Below are 23,529 nucleotides of genomic sequence, written 5' to 3'. Positions count from 1 at the left end.
ATGACAAAACAATATATTTCAAATAAAATAATATAAACCACATTTTGTCTGAAGACTTAAACTGTTTAACCATTAAAAAAAAAAGTAATTTGTTTGACTATTATTCCAATAGTCAGGCTTTACGGGGTTAAAAAATAACAACAATTTTCAATCCACACTTTTTTTTTTTAGCACAAAAAGATTTAAAATGATTTAATATTACAAAACAATATATTTTATCTAAATTTTTAATAAACAGTTTGAAAATTTAAAAAATATATTTTGGACTATTCAATGTCAGGCTTTATGGGGTTAAAAATGGAATTAGTACACTTACATAAATATTTATATATATTGCAGAAATTGTACATGAAATACGGCATTATGCTGTTCCGAAACAGCAAAATTATTACGACCCTTTTGGGTTGTCACAAATGAGCAAGTTAGTTTTTAGAAAATTGTGAATAATTAGTTTGCTATCTTGTATTTAATGCAGTGACATTCAATTATGGTGCATGTATGCTGTAAATGGACAGATAAAATTCCACTATTTGCATCCTCAAACATATTGTATTCATGTTTTTCAGACTTTATGCCAACGCTGAGGTCCCTTTTGGGGAACCCAGTCTACTTTTTGTATCTCTGCGTGACCATCATCCAGTTCAACTCTTTGATCGGTATGGTGACGTACAAGCCAAAATACATCGAGCAACATTACGGACAGTCGGCATACAAAGCCAACTTCTTAATGGGTATGTCGTCTTCCTCTAGTCTAAACACACATATATATTACAGTTCACGGTGCAGCTGTGACCTCAGAGCTTAATGTTTTGATTGCATGTTGGGGGATTTTATTAATGCATGCTAAATATTACTCTACGGTTCTTATATCAAATCTAAAGGCTTTTATAGCTCGGTTAAATCACAGTATGATCTGCCCCATCGCTGCATATGAAAGAGAACCACATCCAAAAATAATATGCAGACACCGGAGACTGTTTTGCATTTGCGGAAACGGCATTAGCGTCTGAAAATCAGACGGAGGGAAAACAAATAGGCCTGTTCTGTATCCCTTAACCTCTCAACCACAAGAAGAGCCTGTGCCTTTGTTTCAAATTCATGATACTGCTCCTTTGATCCAGGTTTTCCTGATGCCGTCTGTTTTTTCAGGAGTGATCAACATCCCAGCCGTAGCCTTGGGAATGTTCTCGGGGGGTGTGATCATGAAGAAGTTCAAGCTGAGCATCATGGGAGCAGCCAAGTTTGCACTGGGAACGTCTCTTCTGGGCTATTTCCTGTCGCTTTTCTTCTTCGCCATGGGATGTGAGAATGCCAGCGTGGCCGGCATCACCAGGTCGTACAATGGGTAGGACGAAAGTTTCAGTTTGTACTTTGGTCAGTGGTGCTTTGGCTCAAATCTGGGGCCAGTTGCATAAAAACAGCCATTATGTTTAAGACTTAAGTCTTAAACTAGTCAGACTAACACGCACTTAGTCAAAAGGTACACGGTCTTCAGATTCAGATTCAAATTAGTCCAGTCTACATTTTTATGAAAATTATTAAAAAAAGAAAAAACAGTTATTTTAAATGACTTAGTGGCCTAATTGGGTCAAGCAAACCATACTAAATGCTTATAATAAAATGAAACTATATCATGATGCATAATTTGAATAGCAGAATAAATAGGATAATCATTTAAAAGGAGAGGAAAATGCTTTGCATGTCTTTTGTTGCTGATGAATAATTATATATGAATAACTTTGCATTGCAAAAGTTCTTAGGAAAAAATAGTATATTTATCATATTATAAATAATTAGCACAATTAATGCAGTGCACCAGTGTTATGTTAGTATCATTGAGAAATTAGTTTTTTTAGTAATAGTTTGAATTGGTTTTAATTTTTCCAAAAAAAAAAAAGTCTTTTTATGTAAGTTTCTAAGTCATTTTATTTCAGTAAAGTTTATGTAGTTATGTTTTTAATTTATTTTAGTGTGTCAAAATTAAGATGTTTTTGGTAACACTCTAAGTTAATGAACTAACATTGAATAAAACTTCTAATTAATCTTAGTTAATGTTAGTATCAGCATTTATTAATATATTTTTAAGATCAAACATTGTTTTTCTCAAACGTAGTTAATGCACTGTGAATTACATGAACATTTTTATTAACTAACAATAATAAAGGTTAATAAATGCTGTAAAAGGTATTGTTCATGTCAGTTAATGCAATATTAATGCATACATGTTACCAACAAATTTTAAATTAAAAACAATTACATTTTTAGTTAAATATAATATTATATAATAAATATAAGTCAGTGTGATTTCCACTTGAATATGTTTGTTTGTTTTTTTATAAACAACTACGATATCTTTTAAAATAACTTTTTTTTTTTGCATTTTACATTTACAATAAATTTACAATTTTACAAGTAGAAATGCAGTGCAGTGCACTTAGGTAGAAAATAAAAATATAAAAAAAGATTATATATATATATATATAAATTAGTAAATAAATAAATTAAGCAGTACACCTATTCTAAATAGAATTTTAATGGATTTTTTGCATATAAACAACTACAATAACTTGTAAAATAACTTTGTTCCTTTCAGCTTTTTACCAAAATAAAAATAATAAATAAAATAAAATTTGAATACAAATAATGCAATTAATAATAATGCAATGCATTCCACCATAGAAAAAAAAGAAATAAAAAACAAAAATTGCACACAGACGCAATTGTTTTTAATGCAGAGTTTTGAATGCATTGTAAGAATTCTGAAATTCATATGCCTTATAACCTAAACAATAAATTTACTATTAATTCATCAAATGTAATTTTAATTAATAAAAAAAATGATGAAAATTTGATGATTCTCAATCCAAATCAGATCCACCAATCATAGAGTTTCATGTGTAAACTTTATTTATAAACTATATTCTAAACGATTTTTACTCCTGATGAAAGTGAGGTTTCCTCTCTGGAAATGTTTATTTCTGTTTTACTGAAGTGGAAATCAGCATGGGCTTTTTAAGTGACCTGTATGAATTCTATGATGTGCTTCATTTGCAAAATGACAAAAGCTTGATGAGCCAGTAACAATCTCCTTGTTATGTCTACCAAACAGGACGGAAAGTCTGTACAAAGCGGACAGTCCTCTGTGGGCGTCGTGCAATACAAACTGCAAGTGTCCCGAAACGAGCTGGGACCCCGTGTGCGGCGAGAACGGCCTCACCTACGTCTCCCCCTGCCTGGCTGGATGCCGGACGTCCCACGGCTCAGGAATGGACACGGTAAGCGCGGCCTCTGAACCGAGAGCGTGGTTCTGGAACAATGGCGTGTGTTTGTTGTCTTGTCCCTTCAAAGAATGCGAGCGACATTGTGTTGTGTTTCGTGAGCCTTGAACTCGGGTTTTCCCAGCGCTCTCTCAAGGGTGTGCACAACCTGTTTGTCTTCAGCTCAAAGGCTGTATTGACTTTTCGAACCTTCTCTGAAACTTCCTGAGACGGTTCCTGGTCGGTTCTGTCTGAACATAAACTTCTGTCTGGAGTTTGGTTGCACCTGAACGGCTGGGTTAGTCTGGGACATTAATCTACAGACTGTTCTTCCTCCCTCCCATCCTGTGTGTCCATTTCATGTCTCAAGCATCGGTCCTTTCCTTTCAGACTGTTGCTAAACAAGGAATTACTGTAATTTCAGACTTTTGATAAGGAGGTCCACCAAAGAGCACATTGTGGTTGAGCATTTGATCAGCATGTGGAAAAAAGTTTTTTTTTAGATGCTGTTAAGATTTTTCAGCGCCTTGATCTTGCATTAAATTTAAGTAGAAAAGCATAAGTAGAATATCTATAATATGAACATTTATTTTCTCTATATACATATATATATATAGAGAGAGGGACAGATATTTTATATGGTAAGATATACAGATTTCAAAACAGACCCACCTTTGATTTTATTAATTTGTTCTATTCTGTTGAAGCCTCAATCGGTGTGATTTCAACTTGTTTATTTTAAACAACTACAGTATCTTTTAAAATAACTTTTTTCTTTGCATTTTACATTTACAATCATTTTACATCTTTGTTACATTTGCCTGTAAAGTACATAGGAAAATGTATTATGGCTGGGCAAAATAGTGCATTAACACTTACATACCTCATTAAAAATAGCCAATGCTGTGCACTTAAGTAGAAAATGTAAATATAAAAAAGAAAATATATATTTTAGAAAATATATAATTGATAAATAAATAACCTAAGCAATACACTTCATCTAAATAGAATTTAATAGATTTTTTTGGTTTATATACAACTACAATAACTAGTAAAATAACTTTTTAATTTAATTTTTTTACCAAAATAAAATAATAATTAATGCAGTGCACTCCATAATAGAAAACTGAGATAAAAGGTAGTTGGTAAATAAACAATACATTTGCGTTGTGCAAATTGAACAATGCACATAGAAATGAATATCAGTTGATTTTTTTTTTTAAGTTTATAAAAAACTAGAATAACTTTACATTGCATTTTACATTTGCCTGTAAAGTTCTCAAGAAAAATGTATTAGGACTGGATAAAATAATGCTTTAAAACTTTAAAAGCAAACAATGCTCTACACTCCACAATAGAAAAGGGAGAAAACAAAATGTTCTAATTAAATAATGAAAATAATTACAATAAATATAATTGGATAATAAATAGCTTGAACATTACATTAAATTAAAATAAAATAATTAAAAATATAAATTAGGTTAAAAAAATTGCAATAGATATACTAGGTAGGTAAATAGCTTGATCAATACACTTAAAATTTATTTCATTTTTTTTTTAATAAACAACTGCAATAACCACAACACGAGAGAATGATAGAATCATAGCATTTGTGCATCATGTGAACAATTTTTTTTCAGTGATTTATGGGGTGAATATTTTTTGTTGTTGTTGCTTCAAATCAAAGATTGCAAGAAATAACAGAACCATTGTTGCTTTAAAATTGGTGATTGCTGTTTAATATGAGCTTATAAACTGCATGAATAAAAATGTGTTATTACATTTTTTGATTAAAGGCCCATACTTTTTTAGACAGTGCATGTGACTAGAAAAGCCCTTGTTAAAATTGGTTGGGACATCAGTGCATTGAATAAGCTGCAGCATTGCATTAAATTAAAAACAGAGCCTTGCAAAGTTGTTCTGTTGCATGAGATGTGCTTTAAGTAATGTCTGTGGTGTGTTTCAGGTGTTCGAGCAGTGCAGTTGTATAGCAGTCGGGAATCACACGGCCAGCGCGGGCCAATGCAACAACAGAGACCACTGTCATCGAGTCTTCCCCTACTTCCTGGCTCTGTCTGTCATCACTTCCTTTATCATCTCGCTGGGCGGAACGCCAGGATACATGCTGCTCATCAGGTGAATATCTGACTGTGATTTATTGATCAGGAACTGCTGGAGGAGTTACAGCTCACTTTAAGGAAAAATGTACTTACCCTGAGGCCATCCAAGATGTAGATGAGTTTGTTTCTTCATCAGTTTTCAAAAAATTTGTCATTGCATCACTCGCTCACCAATGGATCCTTTGTGGTGAATGGGTGCCGTCAGAATGAGAGTCCAAACAGCTGATGGAAACATCACAATAAACCACACCACTCCAGTCCATCAGTTAACATCTTGTGAAGCCAAAAGCTGCATGTTTGTAAGAAACAAATCTATCTTTTTAAACTTCAAACTATGGATTCTGACCAAATATGAGTCCATAATAACACTTCCTCCAGTGAAAAAGTCCATCAGATTTGTTTAGAATTTTGACTTTTCTGGCTTGTAAACGGTGCTTGATCTGTTATTATTGATGTACTGGAGTGGTGAGGATTATTGTGATGTTTTTATCAGCTGTGTGGACTCTCATTCTGACGGCACCCATTCACTATAGAGGATCCATTGGCGAGCAAGTGATTTCGATTTTTCCAATTTGGAGAAGTCTTGTAAAAGTGAGTGTTTTGTTTTACATCCTAAATCATCATTTCATAGAAAACAGAAAGCAAGCACAGAAAGGTCGACCAGTCATGTCTTAGTTTTTTTCCTCAGTTCAAGCAGATTACAGATGAAAACCGACTGCATGTGTCGGCTGCGCTAATGTGATTTTCCCCTCATTATTCTGTCTTAGTGGAGGACTGTAGGCCAGTCAAAACTGTCGCTCGATTGAAAGCGAAATCAGTCGAGACAAGTTTATGGTCAGTTGTGAGGTTGAGTAATCAGACTTGTGTCTTGAAAGGAAAAGCTTTAGCACCAGGGACTGTCAGCTTTCTCCCAAAGCTCAGTCAGCTGACGCTGCTGGAATGCTCAGCCTCCCTCGGGCTAAATTAGGTTAGCGGCGGCGCTGGCCCGGCTTTGTTTGGCGAAATACAAATTCCTGTGTGTCTGTAGCTTTTGAGAGAAGACGTGATTCGTTTGGATGAAGTCATCTGCATATTGCTGTTCTGAAGTTTTCTAGTGGCCTGATTCAATTTTGCTCTCGAAATAGCTCTGTTAGCAATATAAAACTCATTTATTTTCATAATAAATGTTTCTGGTATTATGCACAATTCATACATGCATGTTAAAGATTTTTTTTAACAAGCTATAATTTCTGCTAATTTTGTCTTGTATTTAAAATGCTTTGCATTTTATGCATGATGATTTGTTATTTTTAAATTTCTCAATTTAAATATGTTGATGTTAGGTTGTCTACTGTTAGCAATTCATGGTACTTTCGTAAAAAAATAAATATAACTTGCAATAGTTTGCATAAATTTGCAAAATCAACCATACTTTTATTCAATGCATAAAAAATATATAAATATATATATATATATATATATAACGTGCAATGATTATTCAATTTATTATGAAAATAGAAAAATATGTTTGATTTTTTTAATATATATATATATTTAGAATTGATTTTATGTCTTTAGAATTGTTTAAACGACTAGAATAAAGTTTTTAATTGTTTTTTTATCATTATAACAATTGTGCATTTTTTCATTTTACATTTCATAGATTAATAGGTAAATCTAGTAAGAAAAAAATAATGCGTTAATATTTATCACATAAAATAATCAATGCAAGGCACTCCACAATAGAAAATGTAAATATAATATAAATATATTTTTACTTGATTAAAATTTTATTTTAAAATTTATAATTTATTTATTATAGTTTATGAAAAACTGAATAACTATTGCATTTTACATTGACAACAATTTTACATTTGCCTGTGAATTCATAGGAAAATGTATCAAAATAATAAATATGGTTATTTAAATTTTGCATGCATTTTACATGCAAAATAATCAATGTATTAATATATAATATAAGATTAAATCGAATAATATCACAAAACATCACTTCATTTAATTTTTTAAAAAAAAATCAATTTTTTCAACTGTATTCAGTATTCAACCTATGCAATTATTTTCAATCTATTAGAAGTAGCCACAGTAGTAGTACATTTGGTTGTATTGTACTTATTTTTCACATTATATATTTTCTCTTTTTTTATTATATATCCATTCTTTTTGCTTGTTTGAATCTTAAACTAGCACTAAGCCCTATGTCTTGTAAGCAGTGCATCTGTCAGACATGTTTTTGATTATTCTAAAAGGAAATAATCTAGCTGTTCTTTCTGTGGTTTCATCAACAGATGCATCAGACCTCAGCTGAAGTCTTTAGCTCTGGGTTTTCACACATTGACGACACGCACTCTAGGTGAGAGACGCTGTGGTGTTTGGTGCTGTTGACGTCTCTGCTGAATCATTTTGTAGTCACACTGGTAATGATGATTTGTTTTGAAGCAGTAGTGGATGGTATGGTGTGTTTTTATCTTCTATAGCTGGAATTCCAGCTCCAATATACTTCGGAGCCATCATAGACACCACCTGTCTGAAATGGGGTCAGAAGAAATGCGGTGGGAGAGGAGCCTGTCGAATCTACAACACCACTGCCTACAGGTATTTGACTCTGACTACAGACTTGCAGTTTAGGGTTGGAATAAGCAAAAGTGACACTACTTACACTGCCTTTCATCAGTTTGGGATTAGTAAGATTTTTAATGTTTTTTTAAGAATTTTACATGCTCATCAAGGCTGCATTTACTTGGTCTACAATACAAAAAAAAAACTAATATTGTAAAATTATTGTAAAATAAATTAGTATTTATTACAATTTAAAATAATGTTTTTTATTAATGCATTTTAAAATATAATTTAATTCCTGTGATGCAAAGCTATATTGTCATCAGCTGTTACTCCAGTCTTTAGTGCCACATGAACCTTTTATTATCAATGTCATCAATGTTTTTTTTTCAGGATTCTTTGATGAATAAAAAGTTTAAAAGAACAGCATTTATTTAAAATATAAATCTTTTCTATCACATTCTATCAATTAGACACATGTATTATGAATAAAAGTATTAATTTATTTTAAAAAAAGAAACATTTACTGACCACAAATTTTTAAATAGTAGTTTATATTGTTACAAAAGATTATATTTAAAATACATGCTGTTCTTTGTAACTTTTTTATTTGCTAAAGAATCCTGGAAAAAGTGTTACAGGTTCCAACTAAATATTAAATTAAATATAATAAGCAGCACAACAGTTTTTATAAAAAATTCAGCTTTGCATCATAGGAATAAATAACATTTTCAAATATATTCACATATATAAAAACAGTTATTTTATATTGAAATAATATTTCACAATATTTTTTCTGGATTTTTGATCAAATAAACACATTATTTGATGAGCATACGAATTTTTTTTTTTTATATCTTACTAAACCCAATATTTTGAAAGGCAGTGTATATTTGTTGCTAATTCATAAATGAATGCTTAAATCGGACTATTAAATCAGTCACATTCAGACATACTTTAGGCCGTGATGCATGTTTACATGCATTTTATGTCTTACAAATGTGATTTATTTACACCTCATGTTGTATGGAACTGGCCTTTGAATATTGGAGTGAATGTTTACTAAATATTAGCTTAAAAATAACACTCTTTTGACTTATGTCAGCTTTCTTTTTAAGCCAAACATGACATTATTGCATATGCGCTTAAGTGTTGTGCACAATGCATGTAAACAAATATGCAAATTGAATTAATTCAGAAAAATTAGTGCATGTAAGCATATCTTGTATAATGTGATGCTGTAATATGAAATTATTTACACTTTGTTTTATGATGTCTTTTTAAAGTGTAAGTGTGCATTTAAGTACAGTCCAACATAAATAAATAAACAAACTTATAATAGGGTTATCATTATAATTTGGTTTAGGGTTATTGCATGTAACTATGCATAATTTACTGTCATTACTCTAGTAACTTAATTGAACAAACTGAAATTCTTGTGTACATTAGGGTTTCTGTAGGTGTGGATCAAGGTCAAATTAACACCCTTTTAAGACTAAGTCAAGAAAATTTAAGAAATAAATTGAAGGGAACACAAAATGTCAATATGTGACCCTGGACCCCAAACCAGTCATAAGTAGCATGGGTGCATTTATAGCAATAGCCAAAAATACATTGCATGGGTCAAAATAACCAATTGATCTTTTATGCCAAAAATCATTAGGATATTAAGTAAAGATCATGTTCCATAAAGATATTTTGTCAATTTCATGCCGTACGTATATCCAAACTTAATTTTTAATGAGCAAAATGCATTGCTAAGAAATTCATTAGGACCATTTTAAAAGTGATTTTCTCAATTTAAATTAATTTTTTGCCCCAACAGGTTTCAGATTTTAATTTTTTCTATGTCTGCAAAATATTGTAGTATTCTAACAAACCATACATCAATAGAAAGCTTATTTATTCAGCTTTCATAAATCTCAATTTCAAAAAATTGACCCTTATGACTGGTTTTGTGGTCCAGGGTCACTAATGTAAATGTCTAGGAAGCAGACAATGAGTTGTATAAGCAGTTTGTTTGAAAATACAAGTTCCAACAGATACATTACTCTTTAATTCATTTTAAGGGAAAAAATGCTTAAAGGTAAAATAGCTCTGCTCCAAAACACTAGAATACAGAATTTTTTTACACCATACTTTGTAATCATTTTGTAAAAGCGTAGTATTTTTGTTTTTCATTGCAAATGTCGTGAGATTCTTAAATCTAGATTATAAATCTTATTTTATTGTATGATTAAAACCAGAACAAAACTGCAAAAAAATGGGATGTTTTCATGACCCACTGACAGATATTGTTCTTGTTTTAAGCATGAACTCCCTTCATTTTCTATTTTTTTGGCAGTTTACAATTGCATCTCAAGTAAACATATCTTTAGCATGTCTAGTTTTTTAAATTGGAAAGCAAAAATACTCAGAAGATTGTTTATTGTTAGCAATGCATGCAACATTTCATTGCATGAGTTTCGAAATTAAAGACATTCTGATCCAATTTAGGACTCGCAGAAACCCTGGTATGTCTAGGTTTATAATTTGGTTCGGTTTATTATCATCCTGTATTTTTCCTCTCTGTCGCTCAGGATAGCATATCTAGGCCTGACGCTGGGCTTACGGACCGCTTCCTTCTTCCTGTGCATTCTCGGGCTGGTGGTGTTACGACGACACGTTCGACGACAAGAGCGCAACACGCTGGCAAACGGAGGCACGGGAGCAGCGGCCGGCGAACTGCAGGCTCTCAGGAAAGAAGAAAACAACAGCTGTAACTCGGACCAATGCCCGCGGACGGCAGATTACGACCCGGAACGGGAGACGCGTCTGTGACTCGCGTACACAGGGCCGTGAGGACAGGACACTTTATATCGGACTTGTGTAAATGATGTGAAATAAGTTGTTTTTGATATAGTAGAATTATTTCTTGAATGTATGTTTTGGGTAAAAAGAAGAAGAAGAATGTCTTACAAACTACCTAACTTGTTTGGATTTAACGTTAAAGGAGAAGTTCACACTCAGAACAAAACTTTACTGATGTACTCACCCTCTTGTCATCCAAGATGTTCATGTCTTTCGTTCTTCATTCATAAAGAAATTGTTTTTCAGGATTTTTCTCCAACTTCTATGGACTTGCAGTTTGCAGTTAAAATGCGTTTGTAAATGATCCCAGCCGAGGAAGAAGGGTCTTATCAAGCGAAACGATCAGGTATTTTTTTTTTTTTTTTTTTTACAAAAATTTCTATTTATATAGTTTTTAACCTCAAACCTCTTGTGTTGCTCTGCCTGAACTGTTTTCCAGTTCAAGACAATTACACTGCAAAAAAATTGTTTTCTTACAAGAAACAAGTCCAAATTAAGTGAGTTTTTGCTTAGGACAAGCAAAATAATCTGCCAATGGGGTAAGAAAAAAACCTTATTTCAGGATTATTTTTCTTTGGCAGATTATAAGCGATTAAAAAACACTTTTGACTTGTTTTTTTTTTCTGAAAACAAGAAAATAATTTTTACTTGTTTAGAAAATCCTTCTTAATTTAAGAATTATTAGATATTTTGGCTGGAAACAAGACAAAAAAATCTAAGTAAGAAAATAATGTTTTTGCATTGTATCTCTCTTGAACCGAAAAAAAAAACAGTTCAGGCAGAGCAATATTTTATCTTTATATATATATGTAATTATTATATTATACCAAATTGTGCTCGTTTCAAGAAAAACACATAATTTTGACTTGTTTTTTCTAAAAACACAACTATTTTTTTACTTGTTTAGAAACTCCTTCTTGATTTTAAGAATTTTTAGAGATTTTGGCTGGAAACAAGAAAAGCATTTTTTGCAGTGTAACTGTCTTGGAAAAAAAAAAACAGTTTAAGCAGAGCAAGACAAGTGTTTGAGGTTAAATATATATACTGCATTTTTCAAGTTCAAACTTGGGGCACCATAGAAGTCCATTATATGGAGAAATATCCTGAAAAGTTTTCCTCAAAAAGACTAATTTCTTTATGACTGAAGAAAGAACGACATGTCTTGGATTGCAAGGGGGTGAGTACATTATCTCTAAATTTGTTCTGGAAGTTAACTTCTCCTTTACGATGCTTTTAGAAGCGTTGGACGCCCAACTAGAGGCAATTAAGCATTGGATTTCCTCTCATTGAAGCCATCGTCGTGCACAGGCCCTATAAGGATAACACCTTGTGGGAACATGATCACGTCTGTCGTATCTCTCTCTTCTGCCATACACACAGATAGATGCCTGAAACAGTTGACCACGACACTGTGTGCTTAATATAGGTAGGCCTTGTTAAGCGGGCTACAGGTTGACTATGTCGTCGGATATCGAATCGCATCCCATTTGTATTGTCATGAAGGAACGAAACGCTCACCATTGTGCTTTTCAGTGTCGCCTGACAGCAGTTCCTTCTATTTAAGAAAGGCGCGAGGAACGGGCCAGAACTGTGGGTATGTAAGTAATCATCTTCATGATCGATGTTGTGCAATGTCACTGTGCGTGTGTGTTGTTACGTGTGAACGGGTGCATTCCTGTGCCAAAAAAAAACAAAGAGAAGGCAAAGTCTACATGGTCTATTCTCAGGTCATTCAATCAATTGTTCCTCAAATTTGCAAATAATTATTCTTTTATATACTTGTATAAATCGTTGTCTGGTTTCAGCTGGCGAAAATGTTCCTTTGTGACGGCCGAGCAAAGGATTTTTATTTGTGACTTGTAAAGCAAATAAAACGAGTGGCATTTATTACTTGGCTTTTACGTTAGGCAGTACATAATTTTATTTGCTGATATGTTTTTGTATACTTTAAAGTGAATATCCTGATGTGTAAAAAAAAAATGCATTTATGTGAAAGATTAGATACTTTCTTAAAAAAAATAAAATGAATGATTTACTACATTTCAGGAACGATCCACAATCAGTACCATTTTTCGCTTTAATTGTGAAAATGGCATATGCAATCAGCTAAATGTAAACGAGGCACTTAGACAGGTGATTTCTGCACCCATTAGAACAAAAGATTCATAAAATAGTTATATTTGACAGGAAGATACCGATACAACAACGGCATAAACAATCCCCCTAATAAGACACTTTAGACCATTTTCTATTCTTAGGGAATCAGCCAAGCATTCAATCTTGCATAACAAACAACATCTTCAGTTTTCTCTTAATTTTTCCTACGTCTGAGGGAGAGGAAGAGAGCATGGAAGCCTCATGCATCATAGACACACGTACTGACAGCATGCTTTCCAACACCCACACGGTGGGTGACGGCTTATTCTTAGAATTTGGAGAAAAAAGAAAAAAAAGTGATAATCTTATTACAAAAATCTGATTTAGCTGCGTCTTTTTTTCTGTCTTACAGTGCAGGATAATTTTCACAGTCTTTTAATCGTCACACAAGTTTAGGTTTAAATTGTACAAGTTTTGTGACTAGAATAGGTGAACATTGACGTAAAATACCCAGTAAATCTCAACAAAACATGTCCAGGTCATATTTAAAATCCTGAACAATTACTCAATTCTTCATTTTTAGTTGCATTTTTTTTCTTTTTGCATTAAAGTAACAATTTTCTGCCTTGCAGTCATAGAACTGAAGGGAAAATGCATGGAAGCCCATTTGTTGCTGTTTATATCACAATTCAGACTTTTTTTCTCTCAATTTGGAGGGAAAAAACTTAGATGCAAAAATCTGAATTACAAAATATAAACTCAGAATTCAGATTTTCTTTCTTGAAATTCTGAGTTTATATATTGCGGTTCTTTTTCTTGCCACGGACTAAAAAATAAAAAAGATAACTAGTAATTTTTAATTCTTCACAATTCACAAAGTCTTTTCTCACAATTGCAAATTATATCTAGTAATTCTGACTTTTTCTTCACAGTTCTGAGATGCAAAAATCAGAATTACAAAATAGAAACTCAGAATTCTAATTTTCTTTCTTGAAATTCTAAGTTTATATGAGTCTTTTCTCACAATTGTAAATTATATCTAGTAATTCTGACGACTTTTCTCAGAATTCAGCGTATATTGTGAGAAAAACATCTGAATTGTAAGGTAAAAGTCACCATTGTGGGTTATATCTAGTAATTCTGACTTTTTCCTCACAATTCTGAAATGCAAAAATCACAATTACAAAATATAAACTCAGAATTTTGATTTTGTATCTCACAATTGCGAGTTATGTCTAGCAATTCAATATTTTTTTTCTCAGAATTCAGTGTATATTGTGAGAAAAACATCTGAATTGTAAGGTATATCTAGTAATCCTGACTTTTTCCTCACAATTCTGAAATGCAAAAATCTCAATTACAAAATATAAATTCAGAATTTTGATTTTGTTTTTATGGGGTTTTTTTTAGCTCACAATTTCGAGTTATGTCTAGCAATGCAATATTTCTTTTTCTCAGAATTCTGTGTGTATTGTGAGAAAAACGTCTGAATTGTGAGGTAAAAAGTCAGTTACCTTTTTATAATCCTATGGCAGAAATGTAGTTAGTAATGAACTATTTTTAAATTCATAAATAATTCTTTAATTTTCTCTATAAAAAATTAATTTCAGGGTGAAATATGGCCTGGACATGTTTTGTAAGATTCACCAATGTTGTCCTAGTAAGCATCGATAGCACAAAAGCATCTACCTCAAACGGACTCGAAATTAATGATCTCTGTTTAAATTTGACATTGTTTTAACAACTAACAGCATTTGAACTCAGGTGTAATTGACCTACCTCTCAAAAACTCAAGAACAAACACTAACCGCTCGCTAACAGACTGTTTGCTCAGCCCGGAAATAAATGGTCTCATTGTGATGTGTACTTCTTACCTGTTGTTTGTGTGTACACGGTTTTATTCTTCTTAATTAAAGTTGATCAAATGACTAACGTAGCCTGTAATCTATGTCATCTTCGATAGGCTTCCATTATGTCGTCTTTGGATGGAAATATACTACTATTACAGCTACTGTGACTCATGTTTGCATGACTAACCTGGTTTGATATGCACTTTTAAACAAAAGAAGGGAGAGAAGAAAGCAACATGCAAACATCAGTCACTATGGCTTTTTGACTAAATAATCTACGGTTTCCTGTAAACACATCAATGAGTGTTGGGTTTCAGTGGCTCTATTTGGAGACCGCTGCATTATGCAGCAATCTCAAAATACAGCACTGCACCACTTCAACATCAAAACCAGAGGATCAAAGCCGGAAAACTGTGAAAACTGCTACTTCAGATGTGTAACCTGACAGGATGTGATATCATGAACTCCTAACAGTTTGCATGTCCTGCTATCAGGTGAGCGTATGTGGAAGAAACTGAGCATGATGGTGATTATCGTGCATTAACATACAGGTTTCCGATGCATCTGCTTTCCTAGTTGTCTTTTTTGTCTCCGCTGTCCAACTGATTCTAAAAAAATAAAAATAAAAAGAGAAAAAAAGTGTATTGTTCACATCATATTCTTTACTGTAACAAATCATCTGTAATTAGTAATTTTGTTGGGATGCACAATAATACTATTTTTCATTGACAATATAAGTGTAATCAATTTACATCTATTTAAATATGCTATATTTTCTAAATTACTAAATTATGATTAATGTTTTGGTTAAAACATGGTAGTTATATAGTATTTGTTTATAATGTGCAAACAAAATTATATTTAAACTTTATTGTTTATTATTTAAAATATAACATTTTGATGAATATATTTGAAACATGGAAGCAGTCATGCAGCATTTGTTTAAAACATGCAAAACAATATATATTAAAACTATCTACTATATATCTACTACTTTGTGTTATTTTAGGATCAAAGAGATAATAAAAGTTTATTAGATTTATATTTTCTGATATCTGCATTTTTGTAAATGTCTATATAGTCTTTATTATTTGAGTCATTTTAGTACTTCAACGAAAACTATTATAGCAAAGTTTTTTTTGTAAACTCGTATTTTAACTTTAAAGAAAACAATTGTACAGGAAAGGGATATGTTCTGTTTTAATTTTAAAGGTTTAGTAATTTTGCTTGTAAATATGTCTAAAGTTTTTGTTTAGTTTTTTTTAGTTATTTTAGTATTTCCACTTTAAAGGAAACTTTATATTTTTTAGTTTTGATTTTAAAGTTTTAGTAATTTTTTATACATCTATATAGTTTATTAAGTTTTAGTTATTTTGGTACTTTAACTTTGAATAACTTCTTATAGAAAAGTTACATTTTGTTCTCATATGTCTATGTATGGTTTTTATTTCAACTTGTTTTATAGGAAAGTTATATTTTCTGTTTTCATTTTAATTTGAAGTTTATTTTTTGTAGTTATTTAAGCATTTCAAATCTAAATGCAGGTTTGTTTTTTGTTACAGAAAATGTATATTTTATCTTCTGTTTTCTGTTCTCATTTTAATGTTTTAGTAATTTTCTATATAGTTTTAAGTTTTGATTTTAGTTATTTTAGTACTACTTTAGTAGTAAAACTTCACAGTTTGTTTTTTAAGTTTTGATTTTAGTTATTTTAGTACTACTTTAGTAGTAAAACTTTACAGTTTGTTTTTTAGGTTATATTTTCAGCTTTTTTTCTGTTTTAAAGTTATATTTTCTGTTTAGTAATTATGCTTGTAAACATGTCAATATAGTTCTAATTAAGTTTTGATTTTAGTTATTTTAGTATTAGAAACTGTTTATTTTGGTTTTAAATGTATATTTTGTTTTTATTTTAGTAATTTTTGGTTTTTTATTTATTTATTGTATATATGTCTAGTTTTTTTGTTTTTTTAGCTATTTTAGTACTTTAAAAATACTTAAATTTATTTTTAGATTTGAAGTATATAACTTTTTTTGTACTTAAATTTGAAAGAAAAGTTAGTTTTTTGTTTTATTTCAGTTCAGTTTCAGTTCAGTTCTTTTATTTAAATTGAAATGCATTTAAAATTTTAAAATGTTTTATGGTTTATCGTTTTAATTAATGATGATAGCTGCTACTTCCTAAGCCCGTTTATAATATAATACGGTTGGTTTGAAATTACCTGAAGCTCCTGGTGCTCTTGAAGGAGACGATCGTATTCTTTGGTCAGTCCTTCAGTTTGTTTTTTCATGGTGTCCAAATCTGACTTTGACTTTTTCAGAGCTAGAGAAAAACAATCAGCCATAACTTGTAGAGCTGCTCTGTTTCCAGATCATTAGTTTGACTGTAATTGTGAAGCAGAATGAGTGTGGAGTGTCTGTACCATCTGTGCTGCTCTTCAGCTCCTCCGTCAGTCTCTGCACCTCTTTCTTCAGGAGTTTGTTCTCTTCTGGATCTTGTATCTTTCCTCCTCCTCCTTTAGCGTCTGTAAGTGCCTGAGCATGACAACAGTTTGTACCTTCTATTAGTAAAGGGTCTGTAAAAACACCAGTTCCTTAAACACTACAATCATTTATTCCAGCAATTCTCAATTCCAGTCCTGCTCTGCGTATTTTGCAAGTGTCTCTTAGTTAACACACCTGATTCAGATAACCAGCTCATTAGAAGTGAGCTCCATGCATGAACTGTGTTTAGACTGACATGGTCCCTGCACAGTGTTCATTGCTCTCTAATCCCTGGACTACAAATGAAAGTCTGAATAAATAAGCTTTCCATTGATGTATAGTTTTTTAGGATAAGACAATATTTGGCTGAGATACAACTATTTGAAAATCTGAAATCTAAGGGTGCAAAAAATCTAAATATTGAGAAAATCACCTTTAAAGTTGTCTAAATCAAGTTCTTAGCAATGCATATTACTAAACAAAAATTATATTTCTATATATTTACGGTAGGAAATTTACTATATATTTTCATGGAACATGATCTTTACTTAATATCCTAATGATTTTAGACATGAAAGAAATCCTTTTGACCGATCCAATGTGTTTTTAGCCATCGCTACAAATATACCCGTGCTACTTCAGTCTGGTTTTGTGCTCCAGGGTCACAATTATATAGATATAATACAAATATAACTTACATTTTACCCAAAAATCAAAAGAAAACAACATTTGCACAGTATAAAAACAGTTTTGCATTATTTTCATGACAATTAAATTCTTAACTGAATGTTTTTCTTAAATTTTGTCTTTTGATTTTTGGGAGAAATGTGTGCATTTATTTTCATAAATTCTTAATTGAAAATATTAATTTTATTATTCCTCATCCATCACTTGGATTACGTGAGAGCTATTTAAAAAAAATTGATATTTCTGTCTTTTAATTTTGGGTGAAATGTGCAGGTTTCATTTAAGTCTAAATGTTGCATTATTTTAATCACAATTAAACTAGAAATATGATTTATTGCACCGCAAAATCGAAAAAAATAAAAATAAAATTTTATGCATGAAGAATTGCAAAACCTTTTGCATTATTTTCATCACAATTAAACTAGAAATATGATTTATTGCACCCCAAAATCAAAAAAAAAAAAAAAAAAAAAAAAAACATTTTGCATGAAGAATTGCAAAACCTTTTGCATTATTTTCATTACAATTAAACTAAAAATATGATTTAGGTCATATTTCACCCCAAAATCAAAAGAAATCTTATGCATTTAAAATATAATTTCTACAAATCTGACCCTTAATTTTGGGGCAAAATTTGCAAAAAAAGTAAAAATGTGCATTCTTTTCATCAAAGTTAAATATATAAGTAAAAGTATTATTTCTATATATCACTCTTTTAATTTTTGGGTGAAATGTGCTGCAGGTTTCAAGGGATTTAAGGCTTTTAACCTGTTTGAGCATCTCATTGTCCTCCATGTATTTCTTGGCAGCTTTGTTTGCGCTTTCAGCCTGAGTCTGCAGAGCAGCGGTGGTGCCGATGGCCGTGGCCAACTGGTTAATCAGAGTGATGACTCTCCTCATGACACTGCCAGAAAACAGCAGCAGAGTTCAATATCAAAAGACACACTGCCAACGAGCCATGTCATTCATGTCAATTAATACGTACAGCCACAGGAAGAGTGAGAAGCCAGAGATGTAGAGGTTCCTCTGGGCTCGGAAGAGCTTCATGTGCATGTGGTCAAACATGTTGGGGTGCAGTTTGGCATCTTTGCTCTGGTCAGTGCTTGAGTATTTCCTCACCTCCCGCAGGGCGTCTGCAACGATTACAACACAACTCGGGTTATTTCTAATCGAAATTTTCCACCCTTAGGTCATCCATGTAGATGTAGATGAGTTTGCTTCTTCATCAGATTTGGAAAAGTGCAGTGAATGGGTGCCGTCAGAATGAGAGTCCAAACAGGTGATAAAAACATCACATTAATCTACGAGTAATCCACACCACAAGTGAAAAGCTGCATGCTTGTAAGAAACAAATCCATCATTAAGACATTTTTAAATTTAAACTGTTGCTGTCAGCTTAAATATTAGAAGTAATACACTACCAGTCAACATTTTTAATGTTGTTTTTTTTCTTCTGCTCACCAAGACTGCATTTATTTGATTCAAAATACAGAAAAAGCTGTAATATTGTAAAATATTTTTACTATTTAAAGTGACTGCTTTCTATTTGAATATATTTTAAAATGGAATATATTCCTGTGATCAAATCTGAATTTTTAGCATCATTACTCCAGTCCTCAGTGTCACATGATCCTTCAGAAATATTTCTAATATGCCGATTTGCCATTATTATTATTATTATCAATATTAAAAACAGTTGAGTCATTTTATTCAGAATTTCTTTGATGAATAGAAAAATCCAAAGATCAGGATTTATCTGAAATAAAAAGCTTTCGTAACATTAGTATAGAAAATTAATAGAAATTAATACTTTTATTAAGCAGGGATGCTTTTAATTGATCAAAAGTGATGATAAAGACATTCATAATGTTACAAAAGATTTGTATTTCAGATAAATGCTGTTCTCCGGGACTTTCTATTCATCAAAGAAACCTGAAAAAATTCTACTCTGCTGTTATCGACATAATACATTTTTTTGAGCAGCAAATCAGAATATTAAAATGATTTCTGAAAGATGTGACTAGAGTAATGATGCTAAAAATTCAGCTGTGAAGTCACAGAAATAAATGACATTTTAACATATAATCCAAAGGTGAACAGTGTTTTTTTTTTTTAATGGTAAAAAGTTTCTAAATGTTACTGATTTTGCTGTACTTTGGATCAAATAAATGCAGGATTGGTGAGCAGAAGAGACAAAAAACATTAGAAATCTTACTGTTCAAAAACTTTTGACTGATAGTGTATGCACAAATCAAGCACCATTTACAAGCCAAAACGGTTTTATTATGGACTCATATTTTAGTTTTAATGTTAAAACATCTTAATAATATATTTGTTTTATACAAACATGCAGCTTTTCACTTGTGGTGATGTTTTTATCAGCTGTTTAGACTCTCATTCTGACGGCACCCATTCATTGCAGAGGATCCATTGGTGAGCAAGTGATGCAATGCTACATTTCTCCAAATCTGATGAAGAAACAAACTCATCTACATCTTGTAATTATCATTTTTGTGTGAACTATTCCTTTAAGACATGGCAATGAAAACAGAAAAGTACATACCAAGAAAGAGAACGATGAGGATTATTATCATGGTGAGAAAGCCCTTGTTCCAGAAGTGAGAGAGACGGTTCCAGATGCTCCATTTGAAAATACTCTGCCATCTGCAAACATGGGTGTCAGTAAGAGAAAGTGGACAACAGCCAACAGAAATGGACCAAAAGGGAATATTTTACCTTTGAGCAGAGATGAACGGCAGACATAAGATGACGAGGACACCGATTTCCACGTACAGGAAAGATGCAACCGCAGTCCACTGCAATGTCATTTTATTTCAGCTGTTTGACAAAAGAAGAAATAAAGAAACCAAAATGTGTTAGACTTTTATTAATATATACAAGTTTAGATACAATCTTAAAAGAAAAAAAGCATAATTCCTAGCTAATCAAAGCTGTTATTACTCTCAGATAATCTACTTATGCCATTGTGTCCGGACCAAAGGTCTTGTTCAGTGACATTTCACCTGCATCTTAGTAGTTTCACACTTTAACACATTGTTCACAACCAGGATGCATGTGTTTTATGTTTTCACACCATAAAACATACACACGACATATAATAACAGTATTTAGAAGTATAGTACAAATATCTGACCGCAGTGGAGATTTTATAACGATGTTTATGTAGTTAAAAAGCGTAGTGTTGACTTATAACGCATGTAAATTAACATATCAAACAGGAAGCGAACACACCTGAAGACAAAACTCGAGCGCGGACAAACTAACGGTACAAATTACGACACCACCCACAGAAGCAGGAGGCGACGTGTTTACATCTCACCTGCTAAAGAAGAAAACCTCCAGGGAAATTTTGGACAAACGACAGAATTCGGGGAAACTAAACTAAACGCAGACAAGCACAGCACTGCCGTCTCACGCGAGTGACGTCATCGTCCCGCGCACTTTGCATCGTGCACGAGCGCCTGTCGATCACTGGGAATGTCAAACAGACGAAAACGAATACACAATACCAAATAAGGTGTTTTTCCACAAGAAAATGTTCAGATATTATGACTAGAAGTAGTCTACGGTTCATAGCAAATACTATACTGTTATACAGATAGTGAATAGTGAATAAAACCAATAAGTGATATATAACAACAGCTAATAGTTTATACTTTAAAAAACAGTGCATAAGCATGAGGAATCGTTATTATTAATGCTCTAAATTTTTTAGATATTTTGTTTGTCTAGATTAATTAAACTAAATTTGCAGCACTGTAATTCACAAAACTCACCACCGGAGGGCGCAATGAATTTAATTAGAGGCAATTTGCAGTGCTGAAATTCACAAAAATCACCACCGGAGGGCGCAACCAATTTAAGTTCATTAGCCTCAATTTCAAGCGCTGTAATTCACAAAAGTCACCACCGGAGGGCGCAACCAATTTAATTAGATGCAATTTGCAGTGCTGTAATTCACAAAAGTCACCACCGGAGGGCGCAACCAATTTAATTAGATGCAATTTGCAGTGCTGTAATTCACAAAAGTCACCACCGGAGGGCGCAACCAATTTAATTAGATGCAATTTGCAGTGCTGTAATTCACAAAAGTCACCACCAGAGGGCGCAACCAATTTAATTAGATGCAATTTGCAGTGCTGTAATTCACAAAAATCACCACCGGAGGGCGCAACCAATTTAAGTTCATTAGCCTCAATTTCAAGCACTGTAATTCACAAAAATCACCACCGGAGAGCGCAACCAATTTAATTAGATGCAATTTGCAGTGCTGAAATTCACAAAAATCACCACCAGAGGGCGCAACCAATTTAAGTTCATTAGCCTCAATTTCAAGTGCTGTAATTCACAAAAATCACCACCGGAGGGCTCAACCAATTTAATTAGATGCAATTTGCAGCGCTGTAATTCACAAAAATCACCACCGGAGGGCGCAACCAATTTAATTAGACGCAATTTGCAGTGCTGTAATTCACAAAAATCACCACCGGAGGGCGCAACCAATTTAAGTTCATTAGCCTCAATTTCAAGCACTGTAATTCACAAAAATCACCACCGGAGGGCGCAACCAATTTAATTAGATGCAATTTGCAGTGCTGAAATTCACAAAAATCACCACCAGAGGGCGCAACCAATTTAAGTTCATTAGCCTCAATTTCAAGTGCTGTAATTCACAAAAATCACCACCGGAGGGCTCAACCAATTTAATTAGATGCAATTTGCAGCGCTGTAATTCACAAAAATCACCACCGGAGGGCGCAACCAATTTAATTAGACGCAATTTGCAGTGCTGTAATTCACAAAAATCACCACCGGAGGGCGCAACCAATTTAAGTTCATTAGCCTCAATTTCAAGCGCTGTAATTCACAAAAGTCACCACCGGAGGGCGCAACCAATTTAAGTTCATTAGCTTCAATTTCGAGCGCTGTAATTCACAAAAATCACCACCGGAGGGCTCAACCAATTTAATTAGATGCAATTTGAGAAGTTAATTTAATTAAGTTAATAATACATGTGTTCATCATTTGTTTATTTACTTTTAACAGATGACAGGACATACGTATTTCTGATTGGCTGTTCATAGTGCAATGTGTCGTATGCTCTTCTGCTCTCACCATCTTGCAGATGTATAGCAGATCTTTAAGATCATTAGAGTCAATTTATAGCTGTGTAATTCACAAAAACGCCACAGGAGGGTGCATGTTTTAGGTCTTTTTTTCCCCCAGATAGTCTGATGGGTTTTTTTTTAATAAAAAAAAAGACAAACCATAGCGAACTAACATAATTAGTAATTCGTTCTGATTGGCTGTTCATATTGTAATGCATTATGGGTATGTTCTTCTGATCTCACCCTCTTGGAGAAGCATAGTGCATTTAAGTTCCTAAACTTAATTACTACTTTTTTTTTTTTACTAAATTGCTACAAAGGGTACAATAATTTTGCCTTTTTAATAAAAAAGAAATATCTTAGTAAATTCACTAACAATCATTTAATCTAAAATAGCTTAATTAACTTTTTTTGTCTAGTCAAATGAAAAAAGTTTGATTAAAATAATAATAAATTAATAAAATAAAAATACTTGCAATGCCAGATGACTATCAATGAC

General features: G+C 32.4%; 1 protein-coding gene and 1 pseudogene across 1 annotated transcript; one reads left to right on the top strand and one right to left on the bottom strand.

Moving 5' to 3' along the window:
- The first annotated feature begins 350 nt into the window (after positions 1-350).
- On the top strand, positions 351-12,690 carry LOC141333508 (solute carrier organic anion transporter family member 1C1-like). Its single transcript, XM_073838532.1, has 7 exons — positions 351-731; positions 1,150-1,345; positions 3,110-3,275; positions 5,224-5,393; positions 7,663-7,727; positions 7,852-7,969; positions 10,513-12,690. Exons 1-7 carry the CDS (start codon positions 488-490, stop codon positions 10,751-10,753), a joined length of 1,200 nt encoding a protein of 399 aa, XP_073694633.1. The 5' UTR covers positions 351-487; the 3' UTR covers positions 10,754-12,690.
- Positions 12,691-12,841: 151 nt separating this feature from the next.
- LOC141333507 (uncharacterized) overlaps positions 12,842-23,529 on the bottom strand; it is a 34,209-nt pseudogene continuing 23,521 nt past the window's right edge.

The sequence above is a fragment of the Garra rufa genome, chromosome 4, assembly GCF_049309525.1.
Source record: "Garra rufa chromosome 4, GarRuf1.0, whole genome shotgun sequence".
NCBI classification, from domain to species: domain Eukaryota; kingdom Metazoa; phylum Chordata; class Actinopteri; order Cypriniformes; family Cyprinidae; genus Garra; species Garra rufa.
Note: the sequence above shows the minus strand (reverse complement) of the source record. Positions and strands in the feature narration are given on the sequence as shown.